The sequence below is a fragment of the Schistocerca americana genome, chromosome 2 (assembly GCF_021461395.2).
Source record: "Schistocerca americana isolate TAMUIC-IGC-003095 chromosome 2, iqSchAmer2.1, whole genome shotgun sequence".
NCBI lineage: Eukaryota > Metazoa > Arthropoda > Insecta > Orthoptera > Acrididae > Schistocerca > Schistocerca americana.
In genome coordinates, this window is record NC_060120.1 from 20,379,423 (window position 1) to 20,398,056 (window position 18,634).

Below are 18,634 nucleotides of genomic sequence, written 5' to 3' on the forward strand. Positions count from 1 at the left end.
ACTAACTTGGAAATAAAATAAAATCAGAAAACTGAAATTAATAATATATTTTTGCCCTCCGTAATTATGTGAATGTATTTTAATTCACTTGATAGCTCCCAGCCACAGAAATCCGTTTTGTTTTCATTTGACGTGGGAGCATGCACGAAGAGAAGCAGCGAATTCACTTTACGTAAACACGGGTCATGTGGAGGTTAACCCCCTCCCCACTACAACTCAGACAACTCTGTGCAAGCGTGAGTCTGGCAGCTAGCGCGCGCGAGAAAAAAATTTCTCGTTTGCATCTGGCTGCTTGCTGCTACTACCGATACAGCTAACGGCCAAACTTCAAGTAGCGGGAGAAGGTACTGCTTATACGCGAGTCAAATGCGCATGCGCAACAGATCGCTGGCAATTGGTCAAACGAACCTAATGTGAACAGTTGTGACGTCATGCTCATGGCAAGCAGCTTATTATTACGAAGAATTACAGTCTTTGCCCTACGTCCTTTGACATATTTTTGCTATTTGCAGACGCTTGTGCGTGCACAGTTGTTTGTTGTTGTAAATTGCACATTTCCTTTGCCACTAGTTTTATTTTTTCCCTATATTTTATTGCTGCAGTATCATTCTCCAGTAGCAGGATACAATAACATTCTTTGCTAGAGAATCAGTTCTGCAGTCAAAATTACAAAAATTTAACTCAAAGCTAAAACAATGAAAAATTCCCGGAATTCCGAAAAATTCCCGGAATTCCGAAAAATTCCCGGAATTCCGAAAAATTCCCGGGTTTTTCTCGGTTGTCCCTGGTCGTATACACCCTGCATATACTTTATGAGAAAAGATGCTGTGTGTTGTATACACACTGATGTAATGCAATTTTTGGAAAACTTTGAAATGTGCACAGGTGCATCAGAAGATGGGAACAGCAGTCCCAAAATCAATCATCTAATAAATATTTATTGATGTATTTATTATAATTATAATCACCAACTATATACAGCTGTAGTTCCATCATCCACTTCAATAAGTGTGTCAAGATTACAACCTCACTTCTTTCCAACAATGACTTCGGCACACAAGGCCACATGTAACTGCAGGTCCCCTAGAATTAACTGGGTCGGTTCAAAGGGCAGAGGAAGTGAACAGCACACTGCTTTGAACAGAACTAAGCCTAGTAAAGCACAGTGGTGTTCAAATCAATCCTTGGATCGAAAACAGCCTTTTTCCATTGTACTCATACTACTGATATACAAGGTCATAGAGTTCGCAAAATTTCACAGAGGAAGAAAATAATATTTGTTGTAGCATTTGTGTATTAACTTAATATTGACTTAATTGTCTGCATATTGCCTTTAACACCAGAACCATGAACAAGATCGAGGGACACCTTTGAACTTTTTTGTCTGCACTAATGAATTCAGTTTTTACCATCTTCGCTGAACTTAGCATCTTTCCCTCATTTCTGCTACTTTTGACAAAGGTCTACTGCAATTTCTTGCATTTTCATCATTTCATGAAAATTTTATGACGTATACCTAGGTAAGAAGGAGAAGTCAATAGATCCCTGGTGTAACTTGCATTTCAAATACAGCAGTTTTAATAATTACAAAGGAACTGGGATGAAATTTACTGCATTCAACAACTGCTGCTCTCAGTGATGATACACACATTCTCAGAATGGTTGCACACTGGACATTTTCAAGTAAGTTCTTAATCATTTCTTATTAATGATGACTGGTTTTGATATGACTAATAGATCATTTTCAGACGATCCTCTAGTCACATTAAAATTTATCACTGTTAATTAAACACACACACACACACACACACACACACACACACACACACACACACAAGCAATCCAGATGGTGTTTTTCATTCTTTATAGCAACAGAGATCACAGTTTTCTTTAGAAAGGCCTTCAATTATACTTTCAGCATATTTAAATGCACTGGACCATAACAATCTTCCCTTTATCCACTGTTTGTGATTCTGGCGGTAGATAGCTGTCATGTGCGCACGAGGTGTGCTGGTGTCCTCGCTCTCTCTCTCTCTCTCTCTCTCTTTCTCTCTCTCTGTGTGTGTGTGTGTGTGTGTGTGTGAGAGAGAGAGAGAGAGAGAGAGAGAGAGAGAGAGAGTGAGGGGGGGGGGTTCCTTTCTGAAGAAGGGTTTGGCCAAAAAACTCAATGTGTAATTGTCTTTTTGTTGTGCCTGACTGCAATTCAATGTGTCATTTTTATGATGAGTAGCAATCTGTTTTTCACAAATTTCAGTGGATTTCCCCTTTTGTGAGCAATACGGTAACTATAACAATTCCCTATTTGTCCCTGCTCCAATGAATACTTCAATAGTCTGCTTATGTACTTTCCTTATTGTGGAATGTGCCTGCAACACCCATCAGTTAATACTCAATCTCGCGTGGGCTATAATCAATGTTTTGGCTCATCATTGTAAAAGTACCAGTGTGAATACCTCCATTCCTCCTCTAGATAATTGAGCGCACACCTAAACATGGAAATAACAGTTTTACGGTACATTAAATACCTAAATAAATAACAAGAACTTGAATAATCATGTAAATGGTCAGCATGTTGTAGTTTATACTGAGAAGATGTAGTACAATTGTAAAGCTGATTAAACCCACATCATAGTGGGAGTTCACCATTACAACTTGTGGAACATGCAAGTAACTAAATATAATCAACAGGTTACAGACTATAAACTTTTTGGCCTAGGAATATAAATAAACTTCATCATCCACAAGTAAATCTGACACTGGCGCAGAATTATGCAAATTACACAGCCATAATCCATATTATATTTAATCTCCTCTCTAAAAGGTGCCGATGAGACTACGTAAACAACTTTAAAAACAAACTGAAAACAATTTTGCTTGGCAGCTCCTTCTGGTGTTTGTACTAAATCAAGGACTCTCCATTATATATAAATTACAAATAATTTATACATATAAAAAACTTATATCAATGGTTAAGAATGTAGATCAATGAGAAAATGTATTATTTTTGCAAATCTGTTGATACATACCACCATCTCAGTACACCATGAACATAATTCCTAGTAAATGAAATTAATTAACAATGTCGTCCTAAGCTAATGGCAAAATACCACACATACAGAAAAAGTTTTTGCTGGATCTCAGAACTGAGCACAGATATGGAGTGAAGAACGCCTAAACAGTTTATCTTATGTGGAAATTAAATTATAGTGATAGTAAAGCACTCATTTACAACCTTTGCACATTTTAGGAAAATTCGTATACTGACCTTGCTGGAGAACGTGTTGGAGTGCGGTATCGAGATGACCCTTTTCTCCTTGGAGAGAAATCTCTTTCACGTGGGGAATGTACTCTTGGTGTTGGAGAGCGAGAGAATGAACGAGAACGAGACCTGTGTACAATTATACACATTGAATGAAAATATGATACTAAATGTACTGCTAAATTATTTCAGAAGCAGAGGAAGTAGTCAAGCAACGAAGAAACTACCTGACTGCAAACTACTATGACCATTTCTACGACAACAAAAGAATCTTGACCTACAGCAACAGCAAAGCATTAGGACAAAATAAAACAGATTATGCAAATGTTACACAAAAATTCTGAATAAGCTTTTTACCTTAAGACTGACACTCTGCTTTGAATTTTTCTCAGAAAAACTGTTGGCATGACTTCATATTCATACAATTATTCAACTTCTGTTTTATTTAGATTAACATTTCATCTGCTAAAGAAGCAAATGAAAATATTTCGATGTGCTGTATAAAAATTTCAAAATGTTCTTCAGGGTAAACTGCTTTAGCCCTATAATTAGGTAAAATTTCACATGTGTCATTATTAATTGCTGTTAAATATGGAGCATTTATTGAATCCGCACAGCTGCAAATTACGATTGTCTTGAAACGTAACGATGACAAGTAGTTCATGTTTATTTGAATTCTAACCAGATAATCCTGTTTCCACATTACAACACGTTTGTGTTCAATATGTCACTGCTTCAGTATATTAAGTTAAACACTGATTCATGTTACATGCATAGCTTTCAAAAAAAAAAAATAAGTTGCACTCAAAACAAATGTAGACTGATTGGTAATGGTAGAATCAAAAATGTTAATGTTAATTTTATAAAAACTGATGTCCAATATGCAGTGAACTGAAACCCATGTGACAAAATGAGGCAGTTAATTGGAAGCCTTAAAATATATTTATCAGAAAATTCTTTGAAACTCTGAATATTATGAAATGTACACTTCAGAATGCTTTGCACGTATCATACATGCACGCTAAGCAGTACTAAAAAACACAAACCCACAATTCAATACATCCATCTGAATTTCCTGTAGAGAAATAAATTATAACACTTCTTCAAGAATAGTGGGTATTTTAGATTTGAGTCCTTACTTAATTTTTCCTGGACATTACCGCTGCCTGAAAAACTGTGCTAAATCACTTTTATTTGCATGGCATTTTACTGAACAAGCAGCATATCATTAGCTGGAATCATTTTTATATGGCTACATATTTGTCTTCTTTTGGCTGTAAAGCCGCTCCAAGAATAGGTTGGTAGATAGACTACATCACTAGCGTTGCATTTATACAGTTGTAAAATCATGCTGAATTACAAAGAGTATACATAATGCAAACAAGACTGAGAGCTCATACATAAAACAACTGTTTTAGAACACAGACCCACACAAAAGATGTTACTGTTGCAATTTCTTCCAAGACTTTGTAATGTGGGTTACAAGAGTCAACTACAATAACAGCAATCATGTTAACTGACTAACTTAATAATATTGTTTTCTGTATTTGGGCGGGAAATATAAGTACTGTATTATTTTTCTTATGTCTTTGGCCCGCATATGCACAGGGTCAGAGACTAGGCTTGGTTAATTTCAGGGGTGGCCCTGTGCCCTTCCTGTCGCCACCCCGTTTTCTCTGGGACGGAATGTGTGTTTCCATATTGTTCGTGTATAGTGTTATTCTAGTGAATGTGTGCAAATGTTTTCTAAATGTGTGTAAATTGTGCATCTGAGACTGGAACTTGGGTACCAGCCTGATATACATCTAGTTGGATGTGGGAAATTGTCTAAAAACCGCATCCAGGCTGGCCAGCACACACTGATCTTTGCTGTTAATCTGCAGGACAGATTCGATCTAGGATAAGCGCATCTCCCTGTTCTGGAAGGACACTTTAATATGTGTGGCTATCTCGACAAATTATTGAATTCTGCATCCCAGTGTATGAAAATGTTGAATTATTCATCAATATCACGTCGCATACGTGAGCACACTTTACAAACATCAAGTTCTGTTATAGATCCAATTGAAAACAGGCCATGCTTGAAACTAGTAGTGCTGAATAAAGTACAATTTTAAAATACACCTTGAAGGAATGACGTTTTCCCTCTAACTGACTGAGACTTTCGTGCCCACCCATGTCACTGATAACATACAGCTATACTGTGTTTTTGGTGAGCCTAATCAATCACACGATAAAGATATCACACGTGCAAATGGCTTTCATGTGTAAAAAATTTGCTGACTATGTCACAGCAACCTTTCTTGAAAAAGTATCAACCCACTCACTGTTTAAGTAAACCAGAATTCTAACTCCTGTTCAATAACTTTAATATTTAATTAATTGTTGACATTTATGTAAATAACTGATATTTAAAGTTACTTTACCCAAGTAATGGTGAAATTAGTTAGTAAGCAGAGCATAGATCAATGCAGAAAAGAAAATAATCATGTGCTTTGTATGTCGTATTCATTTAATTAATTAGTGTGGTTAAAACTACAAGTAGTTACTTGTCTGGTAACAACTTTACCTTTATGTCTTTTTCAAGACAATGAAAGCCTGAAAATAACGGAAAAAATTTTATGGCAAGGAGCAATTCATAAAAATTCAATGTTTCTTTCTGTAAACCTCTTCTTGTGGAAAATAGGGCCACAGTAAATGTAGAACTGTAATTTAACTGACACATATTTATCTAGTACAAGCAAAAGTATTCATACTAGCACAAATAGAGCAATCAGGCTCCAGCACCCAGAGACATTTGCCACATTGAAAGTTATGAATATGTGTGTGTGTTTCCTATTTCACTATTTCAGAAAAATGACTCTGTTTGAAAGCTTAATATTTTCGCAGTCTTCTTTCAGTGTGCCTGTCTGTGATTAAATGACTACTCTATGTGGTGAGAAGCAATCTATCCTTTCCATATTGTTGATATTTATCTAGAAGGTTAGATCCCAACTGTGCTAAGGAACTTCACTCGATCAAAAGAACTTATCATCAATGCCACTGAGAATGTCTTTCCAATCTTAGTTCAGCTCATTCTGGAGCATTATTCAGCTGGCAAAATTGCAAAAAATGTATTTAGTGAGGTTTGGGACAGGATGTGTGTCAAGGGTAGATAACTGCGGCGGTCGTGGCAGAAGTAGACAAAGGTAATCTATTTCGGTAAATAACCTGAATCTAACTGGATAGACCATATTTTGAATCATAACTGCCTTCCACATTGTACTATAGACAGCTAGTGAAGGGAACTGCAGAGTGGAAGGGAGAAGAGGTAATGTACAATTGAACATCCTTAAAGATCAACAAAAAATGTTTGCTTAAGGATGAAGACCAACATAAATATGAAAGAAACACAATAATCAGAATATGAGAAAGATTTGAGTAAATCTCTCGATTATCCAATGACATGCCATCAAACAAAACGCTGTTGGTGATATCAGTGCTGCCCATACTAGATCTGTTATTGACCTCTACCTATACTTATCACTAACAACGATTAAAAAAGCATGACTTAGAAAATTTCTCTGCTTTAAATCATCTTTAACACCAGTCTCCTAAATCTCCTGCTCTGGGGCATACATTTGCATGTAACACTTACTGTAATCAGTATTTATGGTTCCAGTACCATGTCAGTGGCACACACTGGCATTTATTTCCTCAGAAATGTATTATAAGTTTAGGGTCATGAAACTCAGAAAAACATTTTCATTAAACTTGTGGTTTTTTTCCTCCATACTCTGCATGAATCCTGACACTCCCTGGATGATTAAAAACATTTGCCGTAATGTGACTCGAAAGTGGGACCTTTGCCTTTACTGGGCAAGTACACTGCCAACTGATCCACCCAAGTACGACTCACGACCCTCACAGATCCATTTCTGCCAGCACTTCTTCTCCTACCTTCTAAACTAGCCAGTACCTCTTTCTCCTAACTTCCATGTTTATAGGATAGGAAAAGCGGCACTGGCGAAAGTAAAGATATGAGGGCAGGTTGTGAGTTGTGCTTGGATAACAGTCAGTAGAGAACTGGTGTACGAAAGTCGAAGGTACCAGGTTTGAGTCCTGGTCTGGCACAAAATTTTATCCCTGTAGAAAGTTCTAAATCAGCATCCACTGGGCTGCAGAATGAAAATTCATTCTGGTAGCACGAATCTTATTTGATTTTCACAACGTTTGTAGATATTTTCTTTAAAATCAGCAAACCTTATCCCATTATGTATTCTTCTGCCCCCCCCCCCCCCCGCCCCCTCCTCCCCTTCCATTTCCCATCCTCTTAAATCCCTCCATGTCGAACAGATCAAGAAAGTAACATGTCACAGGGATGCAGAATATTCCAGATTAAACAGGATACCTGATAAATAATTGTATGCTGAAATTACACAGACCTACTGACCTACTGTATGTACAAAATAGGGGAGTTCTCGCGTTAATAACAATGTATACCCCATAAGGACTATGTATTCCAAGTCATAATTTTTTTATGTACCACTAAGAAGGTAAGGAAGAAATCATTGGAATTTTGTTTGTATTATCCCTCGTTAAAAACGACCTAACCTAACATCCACACACTTTAAGTCTTAGCCACAAGGACTCAAGTCATGAAACCTTGAACTTTTGTCTTTCATAGCAGCTACTATAAAAACGTCCTCACAGAAAAATCTAATTGAATGCATGTAGTAAATAAAATCTTCATACCATGTTATCACAAGCAGTTAATATTACTGGATTAACAATGCGGTGCAGTCTGTCTACCAGAGAAACTAAGGGAGGCGACCTTTAGAAAAGAAAATTGAACAGTCTGATCAGAATTGAGCTTTGCCATCTTACCAGTGAGACAAATGGTCTCTCCCAGGTGAGTTGTCTCCAAATTTCAAACCATTATGTTCTTATCTGACAAGCGAATGTGTCTACCTAAGAGACTCGGACAGTAGATGTCATGGTGGATCATATATATATACACACACTGAAATTTTACTTGTTTACTATTAGTGAGCACTCAACAGTGAAAGTTAGTTTTAAATAAAAATTCAGATGAAGTAAACATAAAAAAATATTAATTAAGATCTAATTGTATGCAGCTGAAAAAATTTTCTGGACATGTTTTATAAGAACCAACTACACATCAAACACTTGATTCGCATACATAACTTGTAAACTAACACAAAGATCTTACTGTTACAGTGGATGTCACATGCAAGAAAATTGTTTTTAAAACTAATAAATGGGAAAAAATTGTAATCTTCTCCCACAAAGATTTGTAGATCAGCAGCATGAAAATTTTTAGGTAAAAGAGCTACTTCTCAAACAGTGGAATGCACAAAAAATGTTGACACGTGCTAAGAAAGTGCCCCAAAGCCACAACCTATTGGTAAACACTGAAAATTACACAGGTGCATCTTCAAAACAAGATACCTGAAGTTATGATGTAATTGTGGAATGAAAAGCTTTATGGTGTCAGGTAAAAGCATAATGTTTTCAGGAACTTGTTGAAGTATGACTGAAACTGGAAATGGATTCTTATGGACACACTTGTTAAGTGGAAAGGCTGTTTATAAGACATGACTTTTGTGACAGTTTTACTTAACTTTCAAACAGATGTAATGTAATGTATTGTTGTTTACTGACTTCTATATTGCATGGTCAGTATTGTTTTTTATAGAAATAAATTATGCGCAAGTACTGTGCAATGACAAACAAAGAGGACTGAACGCCAGACAGAAACAACTGCGTCCAGGTAAGGTCATGGGATTTTGTATTGGCACTCAAGATGGTTTGCTGGTGATTATTGTTATTGTCATCATCAGTACAAAAACTGGTTTGATTCAGTTCTCAATACTAGTCTGCCCTATACAGATCTCATCATCTCTGCATAGTTCCTGCAACCTACATCCATTTTAATCTGCTTACTGTATTCATGCCTTATTCTCACTCTGTAGCCCCCCCCCCCCCCCCCCCCCAATTATCAAACAGCCTATTCTAAGATGACTCACAACAATGTGTCCTATCAACTGATTCCGCCTTTTAGTCAAGCTGTGCTACAAATTTATTGTTTTCCTAATTCAATTCAGTACTTCTGTATTAGTCATTCTATCTGCCCATTTAAGCTTCGGCATTCTTCTGTAGCACCACATTTCAAAAGCTTTTGTTCTCTTCTTGCCTGAATTACTGATCGTTCATGTTTCACTTCCACACAAGACTACACTCCAGATAAATACTCTCCGAAAACACTTACTAATACAGAAATTTACACTACTGATGACAAATTCCTCTTTTTCATTAATGTTTTTTCATGCTATTGCCAGTCTGCATATGTATTGTATTGTATTGAACTGGGCTTCTAGAAATGACAGAGAGGCTTCGTCCCCGCCGTAGCCTTCAGTGGTTCACAACCCCACAACAGGCTACAGCAGTCCACTTACCCCACCGCTGCCCCACACTGTTGTGCTGCCATTTACAAAGAGACATATTCAACACTCAAGTTGGAATCTAAAGCTCTTCGATGAAACTCTACCTGTGAAGGGGATAGTGAAATATCTAGGGGTCAACTTGAATGACAAGCTAACTTGGACCCCTCACATTAAGAGCATCTGCTCCAAGGCAAAAAGTACTCTAGTGAGTACTAGAAGGGCTTGTGGCAAAAAATGGGGCCTAAGCCCCAAGGGCATGCACTGGATATACACCATAGTGGTTAGACCCTCGATTTCCTACGGGGTCGTAGTGTGGTGGAAGAAGGTAGAACAGCAGGTTGCTGCTAAGGAGCTTGCTAAGGTGCAGAGACTGACCTGCTTAGCCATAACAGGTGGAATTAGCAACACACCAACTGCTGGAATGGAAGTCATGCTGGGTACGCCTCCACTTCACCTTTGGGTCAAGATGGAGGCAGCGGTTGGGGCACACAGACTTAACTGACAAAAACTGGGTCTCATTCAGATATCCAGAATCACACACTAACATAGTGAGTGAGATAAATATAGGAATGGCTGGGGAAATGCCTGCTGACTATATAACAACTCCCAACTGCTTCGACAAGCCTTACAACATAATAATTGGAAGTAGGAAGCAATGGTAAAAAACAGTTCAACACAGTACGGGGGAAATCATTTGGTTCACCAATGGGTCGAAAACAGACCAAGGCGTTGGGGCAGGGGTGTACAGGGTTCAGCCGAGACCGGAGAGCATCATCTCTCTAGGAAAACTGGCCTCTGTATTCCAAGCTGAAATTATCGCAATCAGGGCATGTGTGGAGGAGAATACATGTAGGTGCTACAATGAACATAGCATCTACATCTATTCAGACAGCCCTGAAACCATTGGCAGCTCCTGCAACAAGATCTAAGATTGTTGCAAATTGCCACAGGGCTCTGGTGGAGCTAGGGGAAAGCAATAGGGTAAGCCTAGTGTGGGTCTGTGGCAATGAACAAGCCGATAGATTGGGTAGGATGGGGGAGGGGGGGGGGGGCAACAACTCCATTTATTGGACCGGAACCTGTCCTGACAGTCACCAAGGCTGTGATCAAATTATAACTAAGGAACTGGCTTAGGAAACAGCACGTAGGATATATGACCAAGGTCCATAAACAAAAACATGGTAAGGTAATGATGCCCAAGCCATGTTTTAAAAGAAGCTCTGTAATCCTGGGATTGAACTGGAAAGAGATCAAACTCATGACTGGACTGATGACCGGCCATAAGAATTTCAAAAAACACCTACACACAATGGGTATAACGGAAGAGGGCCCTACATATAGGATCTGTGATGAGAGTGAAGAAAAAGCTCGTCTGGTCAGGTTAAATGTCAAGGCGATGCTGATAGTTTTCTTTGAGTTTGAAGGATTAGGTCATCATGAATTCATCCCACAGGGACAAACTGTTAATCAATGGCACTATCAGGACATGGATGTGCTGTGGTGTCTGCGAGAAAATGTGAGAAGGAAAAGACCTGAGATGTTGCGAGGCAATTCATGACTCTTGCAACACGATAACGCACCTGCACATTCATCCCTGTTGGTGCTTGACTATCGCACATAAAAGGAATTCACTGTGCTGCCATCTCCTCCGTACTCTCCAGACCTGGCCCCTGTGGACATTTTTTTATTTCTGAAGCTGATGACCCCGTTAAAAGGGTGAAGATTTACAATGATAGACAAGATAAAAGGAAATTCGCAGACAGCCCTTCATGTGGTCAAACAAGAGGCTTTTGGAATTGGAAACAGTGTTGGGAGTGCTGTGTAAATTATGGAGGAGAGTATTTCAAAGGAGACCAAGCATAATAAGTAAAAAGTAAGTGTAGAAAAATTTTATGGACAAAGTTCTGGAATTTTCTGAATGGACCTCTTACTGTAGCTTTAGGAGTTGGATGACATGAAAAGGAGACAGTAGATGAGAAGGAAGTCTTGTAGCCTATATGTCTTGTTATTCAAGCTGCCTCTCAGCATACAAGAAGAGAATAAAAGCTTTTAAAATGAGATGCTACAGAAGAATGCTGAACATTGTATGGCTAACCAGAATAACAAAGAAGAAGTAATGAATCAAATTGGAGAGAAAAGAGCTTTATTGAACAACTTGAGTAAAAGAAGAGAAAGTTTGACACGACACATCTTGAGACATCAATGAATACTTAATATGGTAATGCAGGGAAGTGTGAGAAGTAAAAATTGTAGTGGGACACCACGGTTTGACTAAGGTAAGCAGGTTTAAGTGGATGTAGGTTGCAGTAGTTACGCAGAGACAAAGACACCAGTGTACAACAATAGTGTGGAGACCTATGTCAAACCATTCTTTGAACCAATGACGACAACAACCCTTCATCAGAAACAGGAAAACACACGCCATTCATTCACACAAGCAAGCATACTTCACACACACATGACCGTCAACTCCAGTAGCTCGGGCCAGGGGTAGAATGCAACTATCACGTGGGATGGAAGTAGCAAACTGGAGGGGTCAGGGAATGGGAAGGGGAAGGGATAGCAGTGTACGGGTGGGGGAAGGAGGAGCGCTGCCTGGAGGAGTGCGCAGAGACTAGAATACCAACAGATGCAGTGTCAGGAGGTTGTGGGGCAGCAGTGGAGAGGAGCGGGGAAAAATAAGCAAGTGCATTGGCAGAGGGTGGCTAACAAAGAGGGGTGGGAGACCCACCAATCACAAACAGCACCTGCATTTCAACAGCTGTCATCCCTTTCATACCAAAAAATCCCTCCCATACAGCCTGGTCACCTGGAGATTGCGTATCTGCAGTGACAAGAACTCTCTTGCCCAGTATGCTTAGGGTCTCATCAAGGCCTTCACAGACAGGCATTATTTCCCAGACCTAGTCTGTAAACAGGTCTCCTGTGCCATTTCTCTCACACCCCCAATCCTTGAACCAGCCACAAAGGAGTGCCCCCTTCGTCACCCAATACCATCTCAGACTGTAACAACTGAACCAAATGCTTTGACAGCAGTTTGATTACCTATTATCATGCCCCCACTTCCTATTCCAGTCCTATCAAAGATTTATCATACCCCTTCAGGGGCCAGGCCACCTGTGAAAGCACCAATGTTATTTACCAGCTCTGCTGCACTCAATGCCAGCTTTTCATATTGGTATGAATACCAACCAACTGTCCACTGGAATTACCAGCCACTGCTAAACTGTGGCCAAGAGCAAAGTAGACCACTCTGTGGCACAACATGCAGCTGAGCACAACATTCTTGATTTCAATAGCTGCTTCACTGCCCTAGCCATCTGGATGCTCCCCTCCACCACCAACTTTTATGAACTGTGCAGATTCGAGTTACCCTACAACACATTCTCTGCTCCCATAATTATTGTTGCCTCGCATGTAACATGCTGTCCCCACACACTCCACCAAACAGATTCCACCCCACCCCCCATCCCACCCCTATCCCCTGTCATGCAACCTCCTTCCCATTCTCATCTCCCACCCTCTTTGTTTGCCACACTCTGCCAATGCACCCACTCATCTTTCCCCACTTCTCTCCTTTCTCGCTCAGTTTTCCCCACTTCTCTGCCCCACAACCTCCTGACACTGAGCCTGTTGGTATCCTAATCCCTGCACACAGTGCCCAACAATGCTCCTCCTTACCCCACGTGTAAACTGCTATCCCTTCCCCTTCACCTTCCCCCACCCCCCACCACATTTTACTTCCATCCCAAGAGATAGTTGCACTCTGGCCGAGGTGCCAGAGTTGGCGGGCGTGTGTGTGAGGTGTGCTTGCTTGTTTGAATGAATGGTGTCTGTTTCTCTTTTTCCTCATGAGGCTGAGGCTGAAAGCTTATATGTAAGTGTCTTGTGCCTGTCTGCACCTTAGCGTATTATCTTTATGGTAAGTAATGTATATTTTCCTACGTTGTTGATATTCTTACATGGAGTTTTCACTGTTATAATTTAAATTTTGACATACAAGCACTGCAGTTTGACAAGTTCTGATGTTCTGAGATCCAGACTGATATGCGCGTGTGTGTGTGTGTGTGTGTGTGTGTGTGTGTGTGTGTGTGTGTGTTTATCATGATAGTATACTACCCCTTTTGCAAGACTGGTGAGAAACATTACAAAAAAAGCGTTTGGAATAGATGAAATATAATTTGAAGGACTTGTGGCAGTATCATATGCTGGGGGATCCATCATGAAATGATGGAGATAAATTGCAGGAGAACAGTGGGTTGGAATGATGGAAGTGAGGGATGTTAAGTGGTGAGAGGAAGGTGTTTGGTTAGGGACTCGCACATTAATTATTAATTTCTACAACAGCCACAAAGTTCAGAGCCCATAAATTGCCTTTGCACAGGCAGTATAATCAATAACACATTGGCCACTGCAATGGCAAAAGTATCTGAGCTGCCACTCAAAATAACTCCACCTTGCCCTACATCATGGATTTGACTCCATTTTTTGTTCTTTAACTTCTAAAAATAATTTGTAGGAGAAATATTTGTTGAATGAAAAGGTTATTTGTGCTCTAATTATGTGTTATGTAACAGTCAGAACACTTCCATTTCCAAGGTAATACAGAAAGCATTTTCTTTTTAAATTTTAAGGATCATATGTAGTGGTATTGATTGAGGTAATTAAATTTCTGCTTTTTCAGGAAAATGATATTTTCTTTCCTCCCTCCTCCTCCAAATATTTACATAATCACTTTCATATGTTAAGTGGAAGAATTACATAGATTGTCCAGACATTACTTCAAATAATCCAATGGATCAAGTGGCATATATATGGACCACATACCTAGCAGCATGATATGGGGAAATAAGCAAGTACAAGAAGGTAAGAGGGGGTGCTATAAGGATGTTTGTGGAGGTGCTTAGCATCAGTGTCAAGCTTAGTTCAGGAAAAAAAGAGGGGGAAAGAAAGACAAGTTCTCTTCCAGAACAGTTTGATCAAAACCATGAGTAAAGTTTGAAGTGACAATCTGTAATTGGTATGATGACTGATACCTCCAGTAACATATGAGGAGTAGACAACAACCTTCAGAAGTTATACTAAAGGAAAGGACTTGTGAAGAGAGAAACTTGGGGATGGAGTTAAGTGGGTGCTTATAATTGTCATCAAGGTATAAAGATGGCAGTAAAATAGCAAAAGACAAATGCAGATGGTGAAAGAGTTGAATATGAAGAAAAGAAACTGCAAAACACTTTTAAGCTACTAGGGTACTTAATTACAGTCTATCTGTTTCAGATAGAGTGTTTCACTATCGAAAGAGCTTCAGGGCTTTGACTAAGCCTTTCTCCAGCATTTTGTTTTTTCAAGTTTGGTAGTGTGGCAGCTCAAAATGTATATTCTATAGTCCACTACACAGTATTAATTTTATTACAAACATTAATTTACCCTCCAGACTCTGGTGCTGAAATAAAGCTTTACTTGTATTCAAGAACGAGCAGTTACACACAGTTCATCCCAATTCTGGATTAGGAGAGAGAGAACTTCAAGTAACCAAATGTGAGGAGGGAAAAATAAAATAAAATAAATTTAAAAAAAGGTGCCAGTGAAGATACAGACCGAGTGAAAGGAAATGTAAGAATATGATGTTGAGTAAAAAGTAAAAATAATAAATACAATAATGAAAGGAAAAAAATAAGGAAATATTTAAAATTGAGACAGGCATTGGTAATAAATGTCTGGTAATGCAAAATTTATATTACTAAGTAACTACCCGGAAACTGGTATCTAGTACCAGTCGCAGATTGCCTATCTATTGACAGGGCAACAAAAATTTGATTGTAAATATTTCGGATGGTTATCGACCGAATACAAGAATTTAAAATACTGTCACAATCTCCTCATTAACGGGTTCACTTTACGTTACACTTTTAACACAATAAGACAAGTATTAAAATTGGAAACTGTGTACTTCTTTTTAGACAGCGTAACTGAAGGTGCATAAATATCCAGACATCATTCACCCAGTATTTGAGAACAGACCACTAAATGACTTTCAACAAACTTCAAGCATCTTTTCTAAACTTTTTCTCACTTACATGCTTGATGTCAAATATGTTTTATTCATGGAAGATCAACTGTTTAAAGAATTGGGGGTTTACTGGTGGAAGCATAAAAGAAGAGACGTGGCTGTGGAAGAGATCTATTACTTCCAGTATATGTATAAGTTCAGAAGTTGACAATACCATGATTTTAGAAGCACTGGAATGTGGAAGGTCTTCTACATGATGCAAATGATGGAATAAGTAGCAGGGCAACTGCTATCACCTCTAATAGTGTGTTAGCAACTCATAATGGGTAGTGTATGTACTCCTCCATTTACATTCTTCACTGTTGTTAAATGACTCTCCTAAAAATATTTCTTTGTTATTAATATTATTATTAATTTATTTTATATTTTAGTGTTCAATCTACTTTGCCCCACTTCTTGTCTCAAGTATTTTTCCATACTTTTTATACCATAATTCACTTTTCATTTACACTTTTTATTTGTCTTATACTACAGCTATAGGTACCAACTGCACACCATGAGTAGTGCTCTGGAATTTAATGGATATATTTTGGTCAACTGTTACTTTGATCCTTCGGTTTAACACCTTTGTACTAATATATTACCTCTTATTTTTCCTGGTAGAGAAATTGCTAGGACCTCGATGGAATTTTTGTATTTCTACATCAGTCACACACAATATCAGCCAGTTTAAGTAGCTGCATGTAATTAATCCTCTACTTTTGCGAACATTGTTACGAAAGGAAAATATATAGATCTAATGTTTATGTCCCGCCTAGAAGTAAAAGTTCAGTGTAATTTATTTTCACGAACTTTGTTTTTACACATCTTATTCTTGATACAGGTTCTAAATACTTCTAAGATTTCTATTAGTTCCAGTACTTGTACAATTTATCTTAACCATTTTTAATACTTTATTTATTTCCTTCATCCTTGTGAAAGTTTCTTGATAACAGAACAACACAAAACTATTATATTTCTTTCAGTATTCAACAAGGTGAAAGTTGGAATGAACATTCAAACCCATTAGTTTTAAAATAGTAAATGAACAACAACATCATGATGATCTAAATTTCTCTCATCAAAGAAATAGCCCAATAAACATATGTAATAGGAGTTGTTTGTTGTTGTTGGGGTCTTCAGTCCTGAGACTGCTTTGATGCAGCTCTCCATGCTACTCTATCCTGTGCAAGCTTCATCATCTCCCAGTACCTACTGCACCCTACATCCTTCTGAATCTGCTTAGTGTATTCATCTCTTGGTCTCCCTCTACAATTTTTACCCTTCACGCTGCCCTCCAATACTAAATTGGTGATCCCTCGATGTCTCAGAACATGTCCTACCAACCGATCCCTTCTTCTAGTCAAGTTGTGCCACAAGCTTCTCTTCCCCCCCAATTCTATTAAATACCTCCTCATTAGTTATGTGATCTACCCATCTAATCTTTAGCATTCTTCTGTAGCACCACATTTCGAAAGCTTCTATTCTCTTCTTGTCTAAACTATTTATCGTCCACATTTCACTTCTATACATGGCTACACTCCATACAAATACTTTAAGAAACGACTCCCTGACATTTAAATCTATACTCGATGTTAACAAATTTTTCTTCTTCAGAAACGCTTTCCTTGCCATTGCCAGTCTATATTTCATATCCTCTCTACTTTGACCATTATCAGTTATTTTGCTCATCAAATAGCAAAACTCCTTTACTACTTTAAGTGTCTCATTTCCTAATCTAATTCCCTCAACATCACCCGACTTAATTAGACTACATTCCATTATCCTCGTTTTGCTTTTGTTCGTGTTCATCTTATACCCTCCTTTCAAGACACTGTCCATTCCGTTCAACTGCTCTTCCAAGTCCCTTGCTGTCTCTGACAGAATTACAATGTCATCAGCGAACCTCAAAGTTTTTATTTCTTCTCCATGAATTTTAATACCTACTCCGAATTTTTCTTTTGTTTCCTTTACTGCTTGCTCAATATACAGATTGAATAACATCGGGGAGAGGCTACAACCCTGTCTCACTCCCTTCCCAACCACTGCTTCCCTTTCATACCCCTCGACTCTTATAACTGCCATCTGCTTTCTGTACAAATTGTAAATAGCCTTTAGCTCCCTGTATTTTACCCCTGCCACCTTCAGAATTTGAAGGAGAGTATTCCAACCAACATTGTCAAAAGCTTTCTCTAAGTCTACAAATGTTAGAGATGTAGGTTTGCCTTTCCTTAATCTTTCTTCTAAGATAAGTCGTAGGGTCAGTATTGCCTCACGTGTTCCAACATTTCTAAGGAATCCAAACTGATCTTCCCCGAGGTCGAGTTGATTGTAATTAGATACAATTCCCGACGAAGCATTGTGTTTCTGCATGATTTGTTGACAGACCAGTAATCAAGACTCAGCTTCTATTTTCCATTATCATGTCTGCAGTATACATCTTTCCACATATCTAAGTGCAGTAACAGATGAAACCATTCACAACAGGTGTTGAAACCATTCACAACAGGTGTTTAGCAAAAAGTTGAATAAGATAATACCTTCAAGGTCATCAAACACACTGCCAAACCCAGAATTATGTTTCCAGTTAAAAGACTGTCTCCAGCAGCAGACACATCTCTGAATACTGGAGTTAATCTCACACCTCTTGGAAGCAGAACAGTGCAACAAGGTATCATTCAGATTTTATATATCACAGTCATATTTGGCCATGAAAATATAACAAAGCTTCAATGATCCGCAGTTCTACCTTAACTGCTGAAGTGAATACGTTCCCTTGCCTTGCACTTCTCATTTGTAATATACTTATTCATCTGCAGTCAGTTTTGTAATGAAATGAAGTCTCCTCCCCGGTGTATCTGTTAATTTATGCTGTATTGT

General features: G+C 38.5%; 1 protein-coding gene across 1 annotated transcript in view; it reads right to left on the bottom strand.

Moving 5' to 3' along the window:
- LOC124596394 (E3 ubiquitin-protein ligase RBBP6) overlaps positions 1-18,634 on the bottom strand; it is a gene marked incomplete in the record, with an annotated part of 290,964 nt that overhangs the window by 30,178 nt on the left and 242,152 nt on the right. Inside the window, 1 exon segment of the mRNA XM_047135519.1 lies at positions 3,266-3,388. Coding sequence (XP_046991475.1) covers positions 3,266-3,388 — 123 coding nt within the window.